At 43.5% G+C, this 25,532-nt stretch overlaps 1 protein-coding gene across 3 annotated transcripts in view; it reads left to right on the top strand.

Moving 5' to 3' along the window:
- DENND4A (DENN domain containing 4A) overlaps positions 1-25,532 on the top strand; it is a 598,128-nt gene that overhangs the window by 253,142 nt on the left and 319,454 nt on the right. For all 3 annotated transcript variants that reach the window (XM_086957985.1, XM_086957984.1, XM_086957983.1), the window contains exon 4: positions 13,101-13,433. In XM_086957985.1, coding sequence (XP_086814111.1) covers positions 13,123-13,433 — 311 coding nt within the window. In that variant the 5' untranslated portion in view covers positions 13,101-13,122. The remainder of the gene's footprint in view (positions 1-13,100; positions 13,434-25,532) is intronic.

Raw genomic sequence — 25,532 nt, 5'->3', positions numbered from 1 at the left:
ACAAAACTAATCATGATTTAACAGTAATCTTTGTATAAATAGAAACATTTTGCAGAGTTTAGGTATAAATATTTATGCAACTATTATTTAGCATGAAAAAATATGTTCATGGAAATGTCAAGAAATAAACATTTTATGCACAATGGGCTTTTCTAGTCAGGGCAGCTTGTCAGGCAGTGTTGCCTCAGCCATTTGAGGCCTAGTACGAGTAAATATGGTTGCCTACTACAAATTTTGTATTTCAAAGCATTTTACTTTTCATTAATTTCATTAAAGCTTGAACGTTAATTCTGGCTATTTATTATAAACTATATTATTTTCTCGATAGTATTAAAATGCCTCAAACAATCCCCCTGTCTGATGATTTTCTAACCATCACAATTTCTTCACAAATACATCTTTAGAGTCTACTCTCATCCTCAGTTGAGTCAGTTCAGTTCAAAGAAGTCTTTATTCGATTGATTCATCATAAAAGACATACATTACATAGTACACATGAAATGTAAAATTAATATAAAACAGAATAAAACCCTCTAAGACCATATTAAATTACTTATACAGGCTTCTTATGAACAGATATAAGAATTGCAATAATCACAAAAGAGTACCACAGTATCACAAATTAATATAGACTGCCCAGCAGTTAAAAAGCATAGAATTTTAATAAACACCTAAGATACTTTAATGAACCTGGTTCTTAGGATCCAGGCCCATCCTAAGTATTTTGCTACGCCTGTTACAATTAGTGGTGACACATTTGTTTTTAATATTCTACTGGCAGTGACAGCCGAGCGCGTTCCCAGGCTTCTACAGACCGGACTTAACCATTTGGCTCTAGGGGCAACATACAAGGGCAGACAAACAAAAAATGGTTTAGGCTTTCGCCTTGACCCGGACACTTTGGACAGTGCCCAGTCCCACCGGAGCACCACTTTTTGGTAAACTCCCTTAGAGGCAGTGAACCGCATCTGAATTGGTGGAATAATTTGCGGTCCAGGGGCTTTGTTATGGCATCCCAGTATTTTTCAAGATTGGGAGCGTCTTTAATGGCCACAAATAAACTAGTAAGAGTACTAGAGCCCAGTCTTGCGTGTCTGTTTTGAACCACCCATTCCCAATAGCGTAATTTCAAAGCCTTTTTTGAAGGGAATGTTACGGATGCGGGGTCTAGCCACAATTCGCAGTACCCCATGGAATTCAGAGTGGTTCTTAGGTCCTTAAACCAGCCTATATTATAAGAACCTGGACAGTCTCTAACCTCCAAACAGGCTCTTGCATACAAATGGAGTTCCGGTGTTCTCCAGAGGCGACGGCAGAATGCTAGTGGACGAAACCTGGCCTGGTCCTCCACAGGCTGGAACCCAAGATCATACAGGAGTGGGATCCTTGGTGTCAATTGTGGAACACCCGTTACCACCCAAAGAAATTTGTTTTGAGCTGTTCTCAGGGGATCCAGATTACTAAAGCCCCAAAGTTCAGCCCCATATAGAACAGAGGGAAGAACCTTAGATCCATAAATCTTCACTAGTGGAGAGATTGGCCGGGTATGTGAACCTTTATGCTCTTTAGTCAGGGCTCCTCCTAACCGCGTGTGCTTTAGGGCCATAATATCAACCTGGTGGGACCAATTTAGGTTTTCACTGAATGTTACTCCCAGATATGTAAACAACTTCGTTTGTTCCAGGGAGGTACCCCCCATGGTAACCCTTGCTGAGATTGGTTTGTTTCCTCTTAAAACCATAAATTTAGTCTTGGACACATTCACCTCAAGCTCATGTTCGCTGCAAAACAATTCAAACCTCATTAGGGCCTGTTGGAGACCCTATCTGGTCTGTGAGATTAGAAGAGTATCATCAGCGAACATGAGCAAGGGGATTTTCATTCCAGTCGGTGGGATGGTTGTCAAAGTATTTGATAACCCTATTAATATATAAAGAGAAAAGGGTAGGAGCTAGTACACAACCTTGCCTTACACCTTTGGCAACTGGAAACCTGTCCGTTACCTCCCCTGGTTTGCCCCAGCGTACTTGGGCATAGGTGTGTGCGTGTAGATTCACAAGAAGACGAACAAGGGGAGCTGGCATACCCAGTTCTACTAAACATTTCCACATCCCAGCCCTCGGAACAAGATCAAAAGCAGACCTTAGATCCACGAAGGCCGCATAAAGGTTGCCTTTTCCTAAGAGAACCGTCTTCCAATAAAGAAGAATAAAACGGAAGGCCTGGTCTAAGGTACTCACATGAGACCTAAAACCAGCTTGGAGCGGAGTTAGGATATTGAACTCATCCATCCAGTCCTGAATCCTGCCAAGAACAAGACGGGCTGAGATTTTTTGCACCGCGTCTATGAGGCTGATCGGCCTGTAGTTGGAGGGAACCGACCGATCACCTTTCTTGTATATTGGCAGGATTTCAGCCCCTGCCCAGGATTCGGGAACCCTTGCTCCAGTGGCCAAAGCATTAATCAGTTGAACTAGATAGGGAACCCATAAATCCTGGTCTTGTAGAAATAGGTCAGCTGGAATGCAATCGGGCCGGGTGCCTTGCCCCTTGGTATAGATTGCAGGACAGTTTTGACTTCTCCACTTGTAAACTCTAGTGGATCGACCGACACAGGACAAAGGATATAATCCTGTGCACTACTAAGGCACCTGAATTGTTCCTCAAAGTATTGTACCCATTGTTGACCCACCGAAGCTGGGCTCGGGCGATCTTCCTCGGAAGAACCCCATTTTAATAGGTGCCAAAACCGTTGTATGTTCCTGGAACTGCATGCTTCTGTCAGCATAACCCACCGTTCTTCATCCTAATTGGCCTTGGCTGTATGTTTTGCAACGTTAAATGCCTTCCTACAGGACCTGATTAAAATATGATTCTTAAGCTTTAACGCTTTAAACAGGTCTCCATGGGTCCGACGGCAATCATCATCGAACCAATTGGTAGTTTTCATTTTCCCCCATTACCCCGTTTGGAAATAGACTTTGTAAACAGTTTTTTTAGTTCTGTAAAAAGACTGGAGTGAATATCAGTAATGGCGGCGTTAATTCCCTCCCGGGAGTCACGTTTTGAAATGTCTACCAGTGAGTTAGAAACCAGAGATCTAATCATTTTGCGTGCATCAACGTCTACAGAGATTTTTGGCCAACGAACCCTTCTCATGTCATTGGTGAGTACAACTTCATCCTGAACTAAGTTGGTCATGCTTTTTACTGGCCCAGCAAAGCTGAAATCCCTTAATTCCGCCACCAATGGATCGTGATCACTTTCCGGACGGGACTTAACTTCCATATCCACTACGGCAGCCCACAACTTAACATCCAATAAAATATAATCAATTCGGATGCTGAATCTACCATTACAAAAAGTATGTCTGCCCGACCTGTCAGAACGCACTCTACCGTTTAGAGCACGCAAACCCTGATCCAGACACAGTCCTTTGATAAAAATAGCCGCTTGTGACCATTTTTTTTATCGGGGCTAACTCAAGCTGTGGAATCCCCCAGACCAGATCTTCGGCCTCAGTAGTTAAGCCGTCATCCACACTCAGTGGTTCAAAACAGGTATTAAAATCACCCATGACAATCTTATGACCTTCTACCGATGCACCACTTGAAAAGTCGTCCAAAACGAGGAGTGTTGGAGAAACCCTTCCGCCCTGAATGCCCCTAACATAAGTGTTGATCAAAAGAATATTCAGTCCACTGGTGGATTTAATGCTAACCATTAATATATCGGGGCTATCAATAGAAATTTCCTCGGCTATCACACCCTCATACTGTCGCACCCAAACGGTCAAGTCACCCATGGCTCGTCCTCTATGGCCTTTGCTAGCATTTTTACTAAAAGTCAAGTAACCGGTAAGGAACAATGGTGAAAGTGCCCAGGTTTCTTGGAAAGACCATGCGTCAACTTGCTCTACAAAATTCACCCAGTCCGGGATACACATGCGAGACTCGAGACCAGCAATGTTCCAACTTCCAAGCTTGAAACCGCTTGGGCCTACCAGAACACTAGAATTGACTTTAGGAGAAGAATAGACTACATTATGTAGCGGGGAGGCTTCATATTCTGAAACATCATCACTCCTTGTGTCAATAGTACAAACGGGCCCTCCCTGATTGACAGTCCCCATTACAACATCCTCTGCAATTAAATCAACTTGTGGCGCTGGGTCTAGTTCTGATATCATATCCCTGGTCCCACTCAAAAAGACAGAACACCCTTTAACACTTTGAGTTGACTGGCCCCGTGGGTCATCAATATAACATAGTGCATTAACTGGGGTTACATCGGTACCCGTACAATCTTTATTTGCCCGGAAACAAAAGGTAGGATAGATGGTCAATCATTATATTCCAACCCCGAAAGAGGTTCATAAAGATTGCTCAACGGAATGTTCCAGTACGCATTCGGTTGGGTGTAATTGCCTGGATTGTTTGAGTAGGGATTCAAACTATGGGGCTGACGAGAAAATTGGAGAGTTGGTATAGAGGGGTGTTCAAGGAAACAAGGTTTGGGATTAACCCAGTTTGGAACTTGTATAAAACTATTATAGCTAGATTGAGCGTGAGGTCTAAACCGAGCCTCCAGGTTTATAGGTGGACCTTGGAAGCTAGGAGTGAGATTAGTCCGTTTCAGAAAGTGGGGTGCTTTTTTGGAACAAAGTTGAACGTGTGGTTTAATCAAACTCTCAGGATAAAAATAACTAAGATTCTGTGTGGAGATACCTCCCACATTGTTTCCCAAGTACCAGTCACTAATATGGGAAAAAAACTCTATGATCCTTAAAATTAATGATCACAATGTCTCCCTCTATGTCCTTAGGACGAAGACCCACCCATTCACATCTTCTGACTGAAATAATGTCCCCATTTAGATGGGCAGGAAGGGGTCTATTAGTTTTCAGCCAGAAGATAACTTTATTTTTCAAATGAGCATTGTTTTCCAAATTTCCATTTGAAATTGGAGGCACACCCGTCAAAATAGTGACAAAATTTGCTGAGTCTGGGGGGAGGTCTAGTATGTTCTTACGATTTAATATGTGTCTATGAGTGGTGTTATTGGGTTTAGGATCCCCTTGCTTAACAGATGGCTTTACTCCCAATGGAGTTGACTTATTTGAATCTAACATGGGCTTATCTTTAGCAAGGGTAGTAGAGCTGGATGGTTTAGATGTTGGTTGGGAAGCATTAGGTTTACCGTTACAATTGGAATTACTGTTTTTCTTATGGAGGTTACTAGGAACAGCGGTATTAGCACTAGATTTTGATAGTGAAATAGGCTGAGTAATGGTGCTCATAGGGGGGGATGTTGGGGCTGTAGCCAAAATGCAATCCATTTTTTCTCCCAGGATCCTAACCCGCTCCAACCGGGGGAGCATATATGATTTAAGGAGTTTCTCGAATATATCGATGCACTCCTTATTGAACCCAGTAACACTATCTTGAAAAGGAGTTACTAGATGCGGAGTACCTGGGGTAACCTCTGTCACCGGAGGAACCGTGAGACCGGTAATAGGATTGGCTGTAGGCAGAGTAGAAGCCTGATTATTGATACTTTTTCTTTTGGCACCACCCTTTTTCCTCTTTTTCCTTGGAGGGGAACACACAGCCCTTTTGGGGTTCCTAACCTTAGATCCAGTCTCACTGTTATTATGTGACAGGATATTTTCACAGGGACCAACACTATCTGGAGAGCGATTGGTAAGTGTTGAGTGCAGGTTGGGCGTTGTAGTCCCGGCAACAGGAGAGTTAAGATCAATTAGACTAATAGAGACGATGGGATGACTACTAATATTTCCCTCGCTATTAGTTACAGAGTGAGGGAGAGAGGTATTGGGGGCCCGAAAAATGCTAGGGATTTGGTCGGTACTAAATATATCAGCTTCTCCAGCCGCCCTCCCAGTACTGGCAATATCTTCTAAAGTGTTTAAGTCTGGTTGGGTGGACAATGGTTTGTTTTTCAGGTGTTCTATAGAGCGACGACGCTCCGCTCGTTTCTCGGCTAATAACAGCTCTACCAGTGGAACAGGTAGCTCCAATGTTGATCAAAAATGACACTTGGTGGCCCCTAACTTCTCCTTCTACAAATGGTTCATTCTGGTCTCCTCTTAAGACTGTGCCAAGCATGCAATCTTCCTCTCTCCTCAGTCATCGTCATTGGGAATTGTAGGAGCCAAAACTGTCATATAGGGTACTGTTGAAATGGAATCTAATTCTGGTTCCGAAATGGGTTTGGATTTACTTTGGACATCTGATTCATATCCTAGGGTTTTCCATATGCTCTGAGACCATCTGGCTTGTGGGAGCTGCATCATTGGTGCCTGTTACTGTATAGGTACTTGCATTTGCTGAGCTGGTACATTTTGCATCTGCATTCGATTTCCTCCTTGTATTGGATTATTTCCTCCGATCTATCTGGATTCAGTCTACACTCCCTTGTCTTCTTACAGAGGACAGTTTTCTTTAATGTTGCAACTTCTACTCCAGAATTCTGATCAATCCGAACACCTCTTCCTGTGAAACACCATCTCCTCTTTGAGTCTGCAAACCATGTCTCTGCATGCCACTCTGGTTTCCTGCAATTTATTAATTCTGAAAACCTTTCTGAACAAACCTGGTCTGTGCCAACATACATTTCTTCTTAATCTTTTAATGTTTCATCTCTTGTTCATTGCTATAATATTTTGCATATCTCAGGAGCTCAAATAGCGATTTTGTCTGTCTGAAAATCATTCTCTGCTATATGTGCATACATATCTCTGGTCTTAACCCAAGAACAAACTGAGACACAAATAATCCCATATGTCTCTGTTTGGGATGTTCACGCCTACTTTGTTGTTGAAACACCTGAAGCATTTGTTCGTAGTAATCATTCACTGATTATTTTGGTTCTTGTGAGGTTCTTTTAATCTTTACCCAATCAATATCTTTTGGAAGAACCTTGCCTTGCCTTTAAGAAATGTGATCACCTCATAGTATTTATTCATTACCCCAGGAGATGGTGCATTTGTGCGGGTATCTCTTGTTGGTTCTGCACATGGCCATTGTACAGCACTTTTCCACTTGGCCCACAAATCACTTGGCACTACAATATAAAAAATATAGTCAAATCAATCCACAACACTTTCGAAATGTTAACAAATCTGTCAATTTGTGTGTACCACTGTACAGGTTCTCTCTCAATTTTGGAAAAGTTTTCATAAATACTGCAAGATTTCCTCCACTTAAAGGTAGATGAACATACCCACCTCCAGGTATTTCTCTCATTGGATAAGCTGAAGCTCCTCCTTCCTCTAGGGAACCGGACTGTGGCTTATTATTTTCTTCAACTGCCTCTGATAGTTTCTTCTTCTTTTCATGCTACTCTCTAATTTCTCAAAATCACTCCATTTAGGAATGCATTTTACTAATTCAGTTGTGTAATCGCATTCCTGAAGAACTCATTGTCTTAATAGCTTCATCATCCAATAGTACCCAGAAAATTTTCTGTAACGGAACACTTTTTGAAGGATTGACTTAGTATTTTTAGGCTAAATTAGTTAATATATCATGAGTAACTGCTGCACGTCTAGTAATTTCTCTACGCACACATATCTGCTATTTTTCTTTTTACTGATTCACATGCTCAAAATCTAAACCTCCGCTGACTATTTTTTCTAGTTCTCCGTTTAACCTCAGGACATTTAGAAGTCCTCCCTTTTCTATTTCTTGTGTAGTGGGTATCTGATTTCTGTGTTTCCTGTCTTATTATCTGCAGCTTCTTCAAACCATGGGGAAAAACCCATTCTCAAATGGGTTACTCTCACCCTGTATTATTGATGCCGTAAGATAATCCTTCTCCTTATTCTTAGTGATTGAACTGTTTGTGGTGGTGTGCAAGCAACAATTTGTGAATACTGCGATTTCGGGTTAAACTATGTCACAGGTGCTTTTTGAATAGTTCTAAGCATTACTGCATCTGGAACAATATTAATCTGAGCTGCTGTGTGGCTATACTGTTATAATCCTTCTAACAGGTCCTGGTACAGTTGCAGTAGAAGCAGTAAAACCTGGAGGTATCTCTGTAGGAACATTCTCAATTCATGCCGGCACAATATTTAAGATAACCGCTTGTACAATAGGCTGTGCTATCTGTAATGGTCTTTTGGTCTGAATCATACTCAGCTCAACAGGGGCATTTGATGCCAAAGCACCCTCAATATTTGTTACAGAGGCCACAAAAGGTGGTGAACACATGGCTAATAATACTTCCAAACTTTCATCCTCTGAATCTCTGTTGATATCTGAATTTTTGGGAGCTTTTTCATCTTCTTTCCTCTGTTTTTTATTCTTTTTCAGCTTCTTAGTTTGTCAGTAGTAATAGCGGGATACAATTTAGTTCCCTTGACTATGCCTTTTCTCCACCTCTGTTGTTCCTCATCCCTCAGAGCATCTTCATACTTCGCACTACTCTCTCAGTTCTATTCTGGTGCATCGCTCTTTCCTCATCATGTGCTGCTTTCTCCCAAGCATTTAATGCTTTGTATTGTATGGGTCTAGGAGGCGGCATCATCGCATACAGCTTTTCTCTCAAGTCTCCCAAAAATTCTCAATTCAAATGTACCGTATCTTGGGAAACTCAAGGGACCTTCAGTTTCAGTATATTGCACCATTGACGAAGCCACAAATGTGTGCGACCCCATTTTCGTTCTCCTATAATGTGCTGGTGTGCGCTCAGGTGTCGCTCTACACCTTTCCGTTCTGGAATTATTATATCACCTCTTGCAAGACTTTTAAATCCTTTAAAACATTTCATGTTTTCAGATTATTCAACAGCTAGCAAGCAATGTAATCCAAAATCTTCAACTGTTTTGATCTGTACACGTCACATCTCTTTTCTCTAATCCTGTTGCTGCATTTAATAATTGAAGACTCGTTAACCAATCTCATTGCTGCACTTACACAATAATTGACCGATCACAGTGCGGCACTCTGTGTGCAACAGCACACCAACCAATCGCAGCATGGAACACTATGACGTATGAACTAACTTATTGCAGCAGTTCACGACCAAAATATGGAGGTTTTTACGCCCTCTGACTTTTCTACAAAGAAGATTTTTCACACACGCAAATAAAATCTTAACCAATCGGAAATCACTCTAATCAATATAGCTTCACCTTTGCACAATTAGGTTCTGCCAACAACAGTCAATAAAAGTACATTCACAACAATTTGTTATAATCCCTTTCTCAATTGTGAAGTTGCTGGTACATCACAACCTACTAATTATCGCAGGAGGGGGAGAAGGAAATGTAGGTGATCCTTTCGGCTTCCTTGGTTATAATGTACAAAAATCAATGGGGGAAGAGATCACTTGTCCTGAGTAATCAGGGTTTTAGTTCTCTTGTTCGTTTTCGGTTCCGATAAAAAAAAAAACCCTCATTCACGTACCAAGGCTCGATAGGCAGTATAGCTTGGTTCTCCGCCTTGTTGTTATTAGCAACGTGACAGCATCACTATAGGGTTTAATTGTATTCTTCCTCCACCGTTTCCGGGGTCCGAGGGGCAGAGACAGCACAAGCATCTGCGAAGGAGCAGGTCCAATCCCTCTCCGCAAGCCCAAAGAGGCGATCATTTCTCACCTGAAAGGTACTTAAAGGCCTTTTCATCTCTAGAATAATTATTCTATGAATCAGAATTGACATTCAAGGTCAATACACTTTTCCTTTTTTCCTCTCTATTCTTCAAATAGAGACATTAGGTCCTGAAGAAAGCCAACTTGACCCTCTGGGCAACCTGTGGCTGAAACATGTCGACCTTTTTATGGACATAACTCAGTGCGGAAGCTCAATAAATCAGCTTCCAACGCACGCCAATTCTTTTAACCTGGCTTCCTTTTCCAAATACCGATTGAACTTACCGAAATGGTTAACAAGCCTTTTTAATCCCACACCTTTTTCAGAACTGATTCACTACTGTACTAACCAGTGGTTCACCTTCTATTGGAGGAAGCATACAATTAAACCCTATGATGATGCGGTCACGTTGCTAATAACAACAAGGCGGAGAACCAAGATATACCGCCTATCGAGCCTTGGTACATGAATGAGGGTTTTTTTATCGGAACCAAAACCGAACAAGAGAACTAAAACCCTGGTTACTCAGGACAACTGATCCCTTCCCCCCATTGATTTTTGTACATCACGACCTACACCACAAATCTTTAGCAGACAATAAAAAACCAAACATGATATTCTACACATCTCAATATGCCGGGATCTTAGGCTTCTTCTGAGTCCGATATTCTCTTCAAATTCTTCACAATAAGCATATAAACATGACCAATTCATTCAACATGCATACTTCCAATATCTCACAAATAAAGTGCATCAATAAACAATTCCCGTCGCATAACTCTGTTGATACTCACACCTTTAGTGCACCGAACGCTTTCAAAATCGCACCTTGTCAGTCTTCAAATTCAGGGCTTATGGCTATAGGATTCGGACATTACTCTAAGAGTAATTATTTCATAGCTCCTCTTCTCATAAAGTAAATCGTCCTACTGTTAGCAAGTAAATATGGTTGCCTACAACAATGTTTGCATTTTAAAGCGTTTTACTTTTCATTTAAGCTTGCATGTTAATTCAGCACATTAATTGTAATTATTTTCGATATTGATACGCCTCCACACACCATCTGACATGAAATGGCATTTAGCCTCAGAGCATTATGGGGGAACGCTCGGCGTACGGGGCAGGTAAGGAGGCTTTCTGGAAATAATTAAAGGGGAACAAGAAAGTGAGGATCAGGGTTAAAGCACAGGCCTCCAGGGCTGATGAGCGTTTCCTCCACGTGGTAGGTACTGCGTCTGGAACTTATTCCTTACACACACATTCTGAAAATAACTGAGATCTGATCTGTTGAAACTGATCTGCAGCTCAGTCGTAACTCATGAAGTGCCTTTACTTCCTTATCCACAACTCAATCCTTTCCTGGGATGACAGCCCTTACAGACCCGGCGCTTCCCCCGTACTCATCAGCACAAGTGCGTGTACAATTGTTCTGCCAAAATAAGTGAATATTGTACGCCACGATGGGGGAGTTTCTGCGGTGCCGGGGTTCTTTTCTGTGCGTATCGTATTAACAACCTAAGCCTGAAGGCATTTTGTCCATTGATTTTGCTTCAAGTGTGCACTTGGACCCCCGAAAGAGGTTCGCTGATGGTCTGTGGGGAGATCCATGTACGTGCTAAATGCGCAGTGTTTTTGTGTGTGTTTTGTTTTACCAAATGAGTCACAAATAGAAAACCTTTCTGCTGCACTGGGCAGAACGTGGAGATGCTGCCGGTCACGACTGACTGGCGCCGGCAGGGCTGAGTTTGACGTTCCGGAACTGGAAGAAAAGTGGAAGGATGCAGTTAGTGTTCAGAGGCACGACCAGAGCTGCAGGCTTGAGGGGGTGTGGCGAATCGGCCAGAGCTGCCGACCTTGATGTTAGGGAATCAGGTCCGAGTCTGAGCGTTGGCTCAACATCCTGTGATTGTGGGAAAATCACGTAATCTCCCCATGCCTATCAAAGTGCATGTGCTCATGTAAAGCTCTCCAATACCTTCGGGTCGAATTAGCGCTATATAAAACTGCAAAAAAACAAAAAAAAGGTACCATAGTGCTGGCACCGCAGGGAGTTCCACTGGTCTCTATCGAGTTGCTTTAGAAAGACGGAGTGTGGGTCAGTAATGGAAGAGCCAGGGTGCTGCCCAAAGCATTGACGTGCCGTTGCTGAGCTGTGTGTGGATTCCTATGGTGCAGTATTGGGGGTATGGAGGTGCTACCGGCTCTGCGGAGGGGCAATAGTCGGAGCTGACGACAGCAGGGAGTGAACTCTGCCCCTTTTATCAGGGGTAGTCACCGAAAAACTTTAAGTCTCCCTGAGCACCCTGCAATATACCAGCCATCTGTGCACTGGTCAGGACTAGGACAATAACTGGTATTTTATATTGTGCTTGAAAACGCAACTAGCACTATATATCATTTAAGTATTTCCAATAATGGTGGTAATTGTATTGACCCCTGAATGAGGGAATCCGAGTCCACCATGCTGGGATTCACCCGGCTGCACAGAGATATCATGAGGGAATGACTCGCTGAGCTGTTTTACTGGCGCTTTGGCAGAATCATCTGTTATTCCTACCTTTCAATGAGCGCTGCCAAGCAGGCAAGAGGTGTATTGGCAAAACCGTGCTTCCCTTTTATTGCAAGATCTGACCTTTAGACTCGGAAGAAATCCACTTTAACCAGTGTCCCCAAAATACAAGAAAACCCCCCAAAATTACTAGCAGTAACTAAGTAAGTTATCAAGAACATATTACATAAGCGTTGTAAATAAAGCTGTAACAAATAATAAAGTAAACATTTTTGAGCTCATAGTGTGCTACTAACAAAGGGTCTCACACGTTAAAAATCGGACCATGGAGGAACCATAACTATGTAATATGGCATGTTTAATAAAGATGGGGATGCCTGGGTTGTGTGTATCCAAATGGCAAACAATTATGTTTTTAAACATAAGCCTACTTCGTCCATGCTTTGCTGAAACCTACATTCTTGCAAGCTCCCTATAATTTCGAAGTGGTAGTCGCCCTATGTTTCAACGATGTTCGTAAACATTGTGTCATGCCTGTGCAAATGTTTGCAGCTGAAGCTCCGAGATCAAACACTGGCGACCCCGCAGTAGTGTTGGGCAGCACTTAGTGGTACCAAAGTCCCTTCTGGGTGAAGTCCCTGACAGTGTGATGTGGCGATTGCTTGACTTCAAAGATGAAGAGCCACGTGACCTGGCCAGCAGCCCAGAGAGCCCAGCTCTGGGATTGGTGCCAGCACCAACAGCAGTGAAACCCAACGAGAAAGCAAACGGGGAGCACTCTAGCAAATCATGAGAACACTGACTGAGTAATTCTGGTAATGAGCTTTGCACTCTTTCCGAGCAAGTAGCTTCCTTTTTCCATGCCAATGGTAGGTCTTTGGAAGTTCAGGCATTTGATAATGCTGACGTTTTTGTCATCTTTGCTTTTGCTTGATTGCGTGTCCATGCCAATAACTTTCTGTTCATCCACAGGTCTGCCCTTCTGTGATGGAAGATGATGGAAGACAAGGGACCGCGTGTTGCTGACTACTTTGTGGTGGCAGGGCTGACGGATGTGTCCAAACCTCTAGAGGAGGAGATCCACTTTAACGATGCGTGCCACAAAATAGCAAAACCCAAGGAGCCAATCACAGATGTGACTGTCATCATTAAATCTCTTGGGGAAGAGGTCCCCCAGGGGTATGAGTGCATAGACCTTACTCCCACTGGGCTTTCCGCAGACCTCAATAATGGGAGTCTCATGGGGCCACAGCTCTACTTGTGCTACCGGCGGGGCCGGGACAAGGCATCACTCACAGATCTGGGGTAAGTCGTTCTTCCTTTTTAATCAATCTTTTTTTGTGTAACAGTCAACCATAAGCATGAATTTCAGTAGCGCACATCGTATCTCTGTTCCAAAAAAGTGTGAGATTTTGAAATTTGAGCACTGCGAGGTGGGGGATTGGTATAACAACGTAACCAACAACAGTGCACTAAAGCATCACTGGTAACATGAACAGTTGCTGCAGTTCACATGTTTAAAGATAATCTCAAAAATGTATAGTTGATCATTCAAATTCACATGGTTCAAAGAGTTATGTTCAAGGTTTGTTCACAAACTATCCTCCTACCCATTAAGCCTCAGTCCAGTCCACTGGTCATTGAAATTACCCAGCAGCCTGCCCCAGGCCAAAGTCACTGTTGCTTTTGCTGCAACCAACCAAAGAAATGAAGCACCACTAAGGGCCTCATTACTATGTCGGTCGGAGTTTCCTCCTCCTGGCACCGACGCAGAATCTGGCCTGACTGACTCTCTGTCAGCGGTTTCTCCCGACCGATTACGATGCGAACGAACACTGTTCAATTGATTCCCATTGACTTCTATGTAAGCTTGTGTTTCGCCCAACAACACAGGCTCCTATGGGGAAAGGGTGTGGAAAACTCTGCACCCTGTCGCAGGGACCCCATGGTGCCTGTCATACAGTGCAGGGTTTTACAGGGGTGTCCCTTAGTTACCCACTTGGCCCCCACTCGGAGGCCGCAGGATGAAGGGTGCAAAAAGAACAATTGATGGACAGAATGCAGAGCAATGTCATACATTCACCCCAGTACAGAGATCTGGGCCTAAATCCATAATTTTTTTGCTTTTTGCTCACCATGCCATTCCAGTTTGGACCCAGCCATATGCAAATCAGTCTTGGCCCTACACCCAATGGGAACAGTCCAGCCAGAACTGCCAGGCCAGGTCCTCCCTGGACTGGAAACAAGCATCCTAGGACCGATTTCGGGCTTTCAGCCCTCATCAGCTTGGATAGCTTGACTCCAGTGGCATGGAGAGCACGGGACCCACATCTGGGCATACCCGTACTACTCGGGGTGACAAGTGCGAAAAGAACAATTGATGGACAGAATGCAGTACAATGTCATACATTCACCACAGTACAGAAATCTGGGCCTAAAACCATCGTTTTTTTGCTCACTATGCCATTCCAGTTTGGACCCAGCCATATGCAAATCAGTCTTGACCCTGCGCCCAATAGGAACAGTCCAGCCCGAACTGCCAGAAAACAAGCATCCTAGTACCAGTTTCTGGCTTTCAGCCCAGACAGCTTGACTCCAGTGGCATGGAGAGCACAAGGCCCACGTCTGGGCATACCCATCCCACTCGGCGTGACAAAGTGCCCCAGCTAGGGTCCCCAAAAGTCACTTTCCAACAGTCTATTCGTGTTGGACAGGACGATTCGGAAAGGCTGTTGGACCTGGCATCGTTATCCCTTGATCGGAAACGCAGTCCGTAGAGCTGTACGATGCGGGTCTGACCGACACACATTTTCTGACAGCCGGTCAGAACCGATTCGAAAAGACTGCGGTTTATGAACCGACCGCGAACATCGTAATCGGTTGGTCGGATTGTAAACCTACTGAGTCGGTCGAAAGGGTTCTGACAAGGTCTAGGAGATTCTGACTGTTGGGAGGAGGCTTTCCGTCCAACATCATAATTGGGCCCTAAATAGGGAAGTTCAAAATTGACCCTGGAGTGCTGCTGTTGTCAAGAACTGGTGCCACCGCGTAAGCCTGCCTAAGTCAAGGCCATGAAAATTGTCCTGCGCTTAGCTGCCACTTTGGTGAACAAGGCCCGGATAAGTATGTGCTGTGTGAGTGGGAACACCTCCATGCCAGGAATACAGCCTAGACAGCCGGCAAGTGCATACAACTTACTGCAGCAACAAAAACAAACTGATGAATGGAATGCCTGAATTAATCTTGGCCACTGGAAATCATTCAGGGCCCCCTCCCTGGAAATCGTTTTTCACCTACTATGCTACTGTAGACCGAGACGCAGATCAGCCATGACTATGCTTCAGTAGGAACTGCGCCAGAGCTGCTCCCCACCAGAAGGACCTACTTCAGTCTCGTCAGTGAGGTATAGCTTGAGTCCTTTAGAACAGTGAGCACAGCACCCACGTCTGGGCATACTCCTTGCACTTAGGGTGTCTACTGAAACAATAACAAAGTGATGGATTGAATGCTGGAAGTGATCTTCACCACCGGCAATTCCCCAGAGCACCTCAATCTTTAATTTCTGGGCCACTATGCCACCCCACTAAGAGGTTGCTCATATGCAAAGCAGTCTTGACTCTGTTCAATAATAACAGCGTGAACTGCCAGACCAGATCTCTTCCAGAAGGAAACAAGCAGCTTCCAGATTGAAACAAACGGTTTCAACTTACGTAGGTTTCATCAGTGAGCTACAGCTTGAGTGCTTTGGCACAGTGAAGACTAGACACACAGATTTGCATACCAGTTGCACTCACAGCTAACTGCAGTGCCTAGCTGCATCTGGGGTCAAGAAAGGCTTCAAAGCATGCAAGTAAAACTTCCACACTCTCAGATACCTTCTGAACTTAAAAACCGCCTCAAAGACTTCAAACTGAGTTACCTAATAAATCCAAGAGAACTTTGAGCAATGTGCAGCTAAACCTAAACCCTAACTACTCCCTACTTTATGGAACAGTAGTAGCAAAAACCCTAACCTCTGAGGGAGGGAAGATGGTTAAATGCGAAAGGAAGAGGTGAAGTACCCTCTTGTTTAATGAAATGTATATTTAATCAAAAGAAGTCTACTTGAGAAACGTATTCCAGATACGTTAATGATCACTAAGGGAAAAGATTACATTTCTTAAAATAACCTTCACCCAACAACAAAAGGCCCCTTGGTGGCATGCTTCATCATCGGGTTTTTCCCGCCCCGCTGCGGGACGGGGCGTGCTACGACTGACGGAGACGTGGGAGCACTTATTTTTAGAGGTTGGGACTAATTTGCTAGAGTAGGAGTATAAAGGGTCAGGTAGCTTTCCATGCTCTAAGATAGCGCATGGAAAGCATGCAGTATGTTTTTTCTTTTTTTCTTAATTTAAACAACAAGTTGTCATGATGAGGTAAGATAGAATGGTTTTTATGTGGTGTTCTACCTTCTTCTTGTCTGCACTGCACCATATACGCTTTTCTTCTCTGTGGAGGTGGACAGTGGGGAACAATGTGTGCTGAATTTGCCTCTCCTTTGCTCAAGTATTGGTATTGTTCTCCTGGTCCCCAAATTACTGAACCATTCATTCGATGATTGTTTTCCTAATTTAATTGTTTTAAGGCTCTGGATACCAGGAGTTGAATGTAATCTATAGTGAATGTGTCAAGTACGCTATAAACCAGTTGATCCTAATTCCAGAAACCCTTTTCTAGTGTGAAGGAATGCTAAATTTCAACATACTTCACATTTTTCAACTTTATGGTTAAATTTCCTCTTAAAAAACCAAGGGTATTTATGGTGTGAACATCAGACAATGCAATAGCACTGTAGTTAGAAAAAGGTATCCAAACATTGTCCACAGTCAGGGAAGGAAGTCAGAATTGCCTTCATTGGATTGGAGATCAAGAAAAGGTGCAGTGGACTTTTTCCACATTGGCCAACATGTAGGTAAAGTCTTAAACGTCTTGGTAACCTCGACATCACATGGTTCTGATGTTATGTAATCACCTATTGTTGCTTGGAAAATCACAGAAGATGGAGATAACCCGCCTGGTTGAGGAATAGCATAGATTTGATGGCAAAATTAGAAAGGTTGTTCCACGGGTTCCAGAAACCGAGTAATGAAGGCAACGGCATCCCGAAAAAGGCTCACCCGATTAACATCCTCAGTGTCAAACCAAACATGCAGTCCTAATCAGCACAAAAACCTAACTGGAATGATGGAAATGCCTGCTAAGGAAAAGTGTAATTGCCCCAGTTTTTGGGACCACTTAGTGGTCCTGTCTCTTTCTACCCAGCAATACCTAAAAGCAAAAAACCAACACAAATGGATCAGCCTAATACAGGGAAATCTAATAGTTCAGGCGTAAGACATTCTCATAGGATGATTTGTTCTGAGAGAAAGGAAAGTGAGGTTGTCAAGTCTCTGATTAAAGAAAATTAGGTCCATGGTGAATGATGATAGGAATCTTATAATTACAGATATGTCCTACACTGATAAAAAGGGAACATCAGGAGGTTCACAGGAGCAATATTTTGTTATGGTTCATAACGAAAGGGGCCACACATACCTCTGGGCAGATGACTTAAAAACCACCAGCATGACAACGGTAGCAGACTGGGACCTTTCCACAGAATGATTTGTGACTGGGCATGAAAGCAGTAATTTATCTAGTTTCCTAAGAAGGAGCACAAGCCACTCAGCAACATATAACCGAAATGCTTGCTTGTGTGACTTTGGATACTTTATCAAGCACACTTCACCTCACAGTGAACAAGACAGACAATTAGATGGTCTGTCTTTCTTTTATGGAATCCCTATCCAGGTGCAAAATTGACTCCATTTAATTGTAGTCTGATTCCTGTAAATTCTAATTTTGTCCTTTTGTAATTGCTGTTCAAATGATTTTTTCTGTGTTGGCCATTACTTTCATACCCTTCTTTTAGGTTCACCTACTGCATGCTGTTGAAGACCTATTAAGTACAATTCCAATACTTGGATAGGGCTTCGTTTTCAAATGCTTTCCTTTCTCTTCTTTTGCCCTCCGAATCCCCATCCGAAGCATAGCTTTTTTACCATTGTTTTGATAGGGTTAACTTGTATCCTTCCATTGCTCACATGAGGGAACTACTCATTTCTTTTACCATACTATGTGGGAGTGCATTTGTTTTCTTGTTCTCTTTCCAAATCCAGCAATCCCCTCACATCCCTGCCCCTATGTGCTCTTGGTGCTGCTCTTCACCCATCCTATGCCATCTATAAAAGCACAGCAGCAAGAATGTGTTTGTTAGGTTTAAATAAAGAGCAACTTTTATTGGGTTGGTTTTCTTATATCTCCAGTCTTCCCTGTGTTGCATGTGCCTAGGCTTCGGCACACAAAAAGGCATTTATGGTTCTAGGGAAGGGACAGTCTGCTGCACTTACGTAGGCAGCATTTAAGGAAGAAGGTTAACTTTGAGTGACTGGAGAGGAGATGTCCCCTCTCTCTTGGCAAATAATTAATCTGCTATCTGGGCTGTTACAACGCATCAAATTGCAGCAGATTTGTTGCAATTCCAAGTTGTATGGAAAATACATGGCAAGTGTAAGATATTGGGGTTTTCATTTTTTATTTATTTTATTTTTAAAGTTTTCTATAGTGCAGACCTGACCCAGGGTAGGGTATCCAAGAGGTTTACAATGAGAGCACAGAACGAATAAAACAGTCAGCAAAGTATAGCATACAAAGAATCAACAAGTTTTGATAAAGTTCGGAGGGTCGTAGGCGTGAGAATTGTTCTGAGCAATAGGAACAGGCCATATAGGCGAAGGTGTCCTTAAAGGGAGAGAGGAGGCAAGTTTGAGGATGTAGAACTGGAATGGTACAAGGGAGAGTTTACAGGAGGAATTTGCACATCAGGAATGATTTTGCTTCCCTTTTGAACAGTGGGGTGGAGGAGATTTTTCTGATGTATGGAGGAAGCGAGTTCCATTATTCTTGGTGGTGCTCCGTACAATTCTCTTTCAGAGTTTTTTTTCTTGCAGAACTGCGTGGAGTAGATTATCGGCGCTTCTTGAATTTCTTATTCCTCCAGATAAGGTACTTTTTTGGGATAGGTACTGGGGGGTATTGTGGTGTAGCGCTTTGTAAGTGATGCATGCCATTTTAGGTGGATTCGAGCTTCATAAGATAGCCAAGTGAGTGCTTTCAGGTGTGGCGATATATGGTCAAATTGCCTAGATCCTGCTTGGAGGCTTGCTGCGGCGTTGAGACAGGCTCGTAAAGGGGCAGTTGAGATTTTGGGCACCCCAGAGAGGGTGGTGCATCCGTACTCCAGCCTTGAGATGACTAAGGACTGACCTGCAGTTTTGAGGTCTGGGTTCTCGATGAAGGTTTCATTTTTCTAAGATAGCTGAGGTGAAAGTGTGCGTTTTTAGCTAATAGGTTGATGTGTGTTTGCCTGTTCAGGTTTTTATCTAGTGTAATTCCAAGTGATTTGGTGGAGTCCACCAGAGTTGGCGTGCAATTCAGAGCAGTGATCAACTTGGTCCATTCCTTTGTCTCCAGGGAGTTATTAGGGGGGTGGGGGTGGGGGGGGGAGAGATTAGAAGAAATTCTGTTTTTTGCGAGTTTAGCTTGAGGATGTTTGCCGTTAACCAGTGGACGGTCTTTTCGAGTGCTAGATTCATTGTCTTTGTCTTCAATGGAGGAGATCTTGATGTAAAGTTGTGTCGTCCGCGTACATGTGGTAGGCGGTGTTCGCCTCCTGTAGTAGTTCGGTTAGTAGTTTGACATATAGGTTGAACAGGGTGAGATATAGGGTGGAGCCTTGTGGTACTCCTAGAAGGTTCGGAGAGGAGGAGAAAGATTTTTGTTCACCATGAATGATTGCGTTCTGTTTTCGAGAAAGGATTTGAACCATTGAAGGACTGTGCCAGATAAACCTATCCTAATTTCCAGTCTTCTTAGAATTTTGTTGTGATTTACTGCGCAGAAGGCTCAGGACGGGTCGAGCAGGATAAGTAGGCCGTTTCGTTGCGGTCAAGAGCTAGGAGGAAGTTGTCAACTATATGCAGAATGGCTGTTCCTGTGGTATGGCCAGGTCTGGAACCCGATTGGTGGATGTTCAGAAGATTGAAGTCCATGATGTGTTGGTTCAGTTGTTGCTGAACACATTTTTCCTGGACCTTGGCTAGCATGGGAATGTTGGTTATGGGTCGGAAGTTATTGGGGTCGGAGGTGTTAGCTGTCGGTTTCCTTAGTATAGGAGTGACTTGGCCCGTTTTTAGGCAGTCAGAGATGTGACCTTGTGCTATCGAGGCGTTGATGATTTTGGTCAAGAGAGGAGAGATGACTTGATAGATGTGGGGAAGTCAATTTGAGGGGACTGGGTCGTTGAAGTGGTTTTTGAGTTTGATGGTTGCTAAAGTTTTGGTGATGCCATTGAGATCGTAAAGTTTGAATATGGACCAGTGAGAGTTATTTTTGGGCAAAGGTAACTCAGGTTGTTCAGCGATTTCAGTTAGATCGATCTTTGTGGTGGCTGAGTTAGTTGCAGCCGTGTTAAGCTCAAGTTTTAGGGAGTACGTTTTTACTGTGAAGAATCAGGAGAATTCTTCACTACTAAGCTGAGATTTTGAGGTCAAGACTGAGGATTTGGCCAATTTGTTAGATTGTTGTTTAAGAATTTCAAATAGTTACTTTGGTCCATTCTTGGCATTGTCAAGTTCTAATCTAAAGAAGTCTTTTTTAGATTATAGAATACTTTTGTTATCGGAGTTTCTAGCTTTCCGAAGTAGTTTAAGATGGAGCGGGGAGGGATGTTGTCTCCATTTCCGTTCCGAAGATCTAAGTTGGCGTCTTTCTTCATGCAGTGCTCCGTTGAACCATGGATTTTTATCTTTGTCCAGAATTCTTTTGAGTTTTGCTGGAGCAGCTTGGTCAAAGACCTTGGTCATCGTGGAGTTGTAATGAGTGGTGAGGTCATTGACGTCTGACATGTTGTTGGGGGGATGAGAACTTTCTCACAGTTGGAGGCTAGGTTGTTCCAGTCAAGGTTTTTCGTGTCTCTTATCCATTGTTTAGGCTTGTTTTGCTGCGGCAGAGTTCTCTTGTGGCAGAGGGAATTTGGAAGGTGATAATGTGATGGTCTGACCAGTCACAAGGGGTGATCGCGATAGATTCAATAGTATTTTGTTTTGTAGATGAGCCAGTCGAGAGTAGCATCCGTAGAGTGAGTGGGCTTTGAGATAGTTTGGATCAAGGAATGGTCTTTTGGAAGGTTTTGAGGACGTTAACCTGTTTGTCTAGTGGGTTATCCCAATGGAGATTGAAGTCGCCAAGGAATATCTCGTTGGAATGAGGGGTCGAGTGTGCAGTGATGATTTCCATAAATTGGTCTGAGAATACTGCGATCATACCTGGGGGATGGTAGAGGATATGAAGTTTGTGGGAATGGTTATCTGGCGATTTGACAGAGATCTCAAGGTATTCACAAGAGTCCAGGGGATCGGTGTGAAATTTCGAGATGGTGATATCGGATCCATGTATGCAGGCTAATCCTCTCCCCTTTTTGAGAGGTCGGTCATGTCTAATAATGTTGTAATCTGGAGGGACTGGAAGGTCTCTAGGCTAGGCGAGTATGATTCATTGAGCAAAGTTTTCGTGAGGATGAATACCCACCTCAAATAATAACCACAACACTTGTCAGTGCATGAGCTCATAAAGTCACTAAATTAACCTCAGCTCAGCGGCACAGAGCAGTCAGGAGTGACAATGAGAAAAAACGTGTAAAATATATATGCAGTATTAAAACAGGTATAAAGTTGAAATGCAAAACATTTAAGATCCCAGAATAAACTAGAAAAATGCAGGACAATCTTATAAATAAAATGACACCAAAATGGCAAAAGTTCAACAAGTGGAACTGGAGACATGAGTTCCTAAAGTTTTAAGGCGAAATAGGCCGAGAAGCACAAAGTCCTAGCGATAGTAAATGGTGGCAGTAGAACATTACCTAGGCACAATTTAACACTAACCGCGAAAGAGCGCCGGACTGATACACTAACCACGTTTGTCCTGTTGAAATATCCACCTAAGGAGTACACTTCCAAAGCCCCAGGGCAATAACTTTAACAGGAGTTCAGCCTTATGGCTCTTGGAGTCTATTTCATTGCCCTGGGTTCAGGTCTCCTAGGCTTTTCTCTGGGGTTGGCAGGTCCAGTCCACTTCTGATCTTCCTCAGGTCCATGAGTGTTCTGAAATGGGTGCCTGGAGATGTAACATTTATCTGTGGCCTGAGCTTATGGGTGGGAGTGACCTCGGGATGCCCTAACGAATGGGGTAAATGTTTTTGGGATGGACCCAACCCAATTTGGGCATTTTCAAAATGGCGAAAGTCTTCGTCCACACTAAACTTGGGCTCTAAGGGCTGGAGGTGTGTGATGGCAGTATACTATGTTAAATCTAGTGTTTCCCACATCTAACACTAAAATCTAACTTGAGGCAGGTTCTGTAACTGAAGTCTGGTGAAACAAATGCTGAGTTGTCAGCAGCCAAACAGTGGATACACAGTAATTATGTTGGCATCCTTTGAAGTGCATCCCAAGTATTGGATGCAAATATAGCAGGCCTGTCAAGCAGAGTTTGATACTGTAATATCAAAATGAGGACTACTGTGATTGGAGCCTCTTTGGCTGGGGGGACAAAAGAAGGGCCCTCCTCAAGTGTCAGTTAACAGTTGCCTATCACAGTGGAGGCCTCTTAAGTGCTCACCAAATGTCAATTGTAAAACCTGAAATTTAAGTGGGATTTTACAATTAAACTTCAAAAGAAATGCAGCCCGACCTGGATATGCTATTAGGCAAAGAGAGTTCATATCTGCCCATTCAGGTCAGGCTATTGTTTTCTCTGGGAGGCATTTGACACCAGTTCACACCTATTCAGATGCTAATTACTGGCTGGCAGCAGTGGGATAACAAATGCAAATTGCCCTCCAAAGATTTTTGGCAGGGAAAAAGTAACTTTCCAAAACTATTTTTTTAAATATTTATTAAAAACTTGGCTTCATTATTGAATTGGATTTAATCACTATACAAATACTTTTAAAATTCTTTTTCCAGCTAGTCCATTTCCAAGATACAGTATAGCTTTTGGGGCCTTTTCGCTGTAAGGATATGTGTACCATTAATCTTTTACATGCTATACTTTTAAATACCATGCACACTGCCTTATGGGCAATAGTGCCTACCTAGGGGTGACTTATTTAGGCCTGTCATAAATGTTTATTTCCAAAGGTCGATTTGCATTTTAAAATTGCACTGCCAGACTACAGAGGCAGACATGTGGTCAGGTTTACTCTGTCACTGTAGTGGATGGCACAACAGGTTCTGCAGTCCACTAGTGACATTTAATTTACAGGTAATGGACATACTTTTTGTGCCAAAAATTAGGGACTTGTATGCAAGTTAAACATGCCAATTAGGGGTATGCCAATCCTGTTCAATCATGTTCAATGGGGGTCACAGGCACCTTACCTCTGGTTAGCATGGGTAAAGTGTGCTGATTTCTATAGCCAACGAAGAGAGTCATGGTAAAATTCTTGAGGCACACAACACAAAAGATGTTAATGTCTAACAGCAAGCATTTTACTTTAAATTCAGAAAATACCTTGATCAGTGGTTATGCTGTTTTAAGTACCTGCAACTTGTCCTCTGTGTACGTGCAACAGCCTTTTAAAAAAAACATTTCCCGAGTGCAATTTTAAAAATAAGCCATGCTACTTCTAAATATTGAAAATATTGAATTCCATGTCAGTTTCAAGATACCGTATCACACGAGCTACTCCTCCAAAGACTCGAAGCTTGTGGCATCAGGCAAAGCGTTCTGAGATGGATGACATTGTTTCTTTCCGGACGGAGCTTTCAAGTGGCACAACAGACACACCTATCGTAGAGTATTCCCTTGTCCCAGGGGGTCCCACGGGGTTTAATTTTGAGTCTCACTCTATTCAATCTTTATGTGGGACCACTGGCTGAATGAGTGGAGCAACATAATGTATCAATCATTTTCTACGCGGATGACACACAGCTATATGGCTGAGATACCCGCCACCCCCTCTCAACACAATCCCCAAGGATGGGAAACCGGAAACAGTTCTGAAGTTTTTGGAAGACGGGAGGGAGTGACCCTCCCGGCCGTATTTATTAAAATATGAAACAAAATGAAAACATTAAATCAACAGTTTCATATTATGTACAATTTCATTACCACATTGCGATGTTTGGCTAACCTTAACATATCCTCTAATACAAAGGTTCTCCTAGCCGAACTAACATCCTACAAAACATTTACTTGAAATTTTGAAATTGTACATCCTAACGTTTAAGGGCCAACGGCAAGGTCGTAACCGGTGTCAAGATCCCTAACCCAGACATATCCCCCTCCCTTGTGAGGGGCGGCACGGAGGCATACCTCAAGTGCAACTACCAATTTCCCTTGACTTGACGGGGGCCCCAATAAAACTCGACGCCACTTAAAGGTCGTACGAGGCTCGTGTGAGGTATCTAGAAGGTAGCGTAGACCCCCCCCCCACACCCCACACAACTTACCACATCTGCCGTCGCAGACGTCCTGGCCCCGGGAAATTCACCAGGAGGGGGCTGTAACCCCTCCTACCCATGAAGGGGCCTTGACCGCCTTCCCTTTCCTTTCGGCGACCCATCCTTAGAAGGGACCGCCTCCCCGTTGAGGGGCCAATGGCCACCTCCCCCGAGCGCCCCCATCCGTAATGGGTAACGCCCACTCATAGGGATCTTCCAATTAGTGCTCACCGATCATGACCTTACCGCCCGACCAAAATAAATACGACAATGCTAACTAAATACTAAATGACTACATATAACCAACAGTAGCAACAACAACTTTATTCAAAGCATGCGTACTGATGAACACTAAAGCAGAATTACTTTATTTGCAAAACATAACACAAATCGACCATTCTTTATTGCATACTCAAAATCTTCACGATAATACCACAACCTGTAAACGAAAATAAGAGTTATCCATCAAACTTTATTAAAACCACTCGCTGTCTTCAGGGGCTGGTGGGTGGGTCAAAATTGGCTCTTCGTTCCGTCTCGAGCTCACGTGCAGCGAGGAGGTGCAGCTTCAGAGCACAGGAACAAGAGGATGCCTTCTGGTCTTGTTTCTCCTTTTTATCCGTCTTCAGGGCGGGCGTAAACCCGCCCCTGCCTGCCCCAAGGGCGTGGCCAGCCGCGTTAGTGTCTAGGCCAACCCACTCGAGGGCGGGAAAAGGCGCGCCCCGGCTACGCCGCTTCGGGCATACCAGCCGAGACTCGCCTCCCGCCCAAGATGGCTTCCCGGGGGGATCGTGGTACTCTGCCATACGTTCGGGGG

The sequence above is a fragment of the Lissotriton vulgaris genome, chromosome 2_1 (genome assembly GCF_964263255.1).
Source record: "Lissotriton vulgaris chromosome 2_1, aLisVul1.2, whole genome shotgun sequence".
NCBI classification, from domain to species: Eukaryota; Metazoa; Chordata; class Amphibia; order Caudata; family Salamandridae; genus Lissotriton; species Lissotriton vulgaris.
The sequence above is the reverse complement of the archived record's forward strand: the minus strand, read 5'-3'. Positions and strand labels throughout refer to the sequence as shown.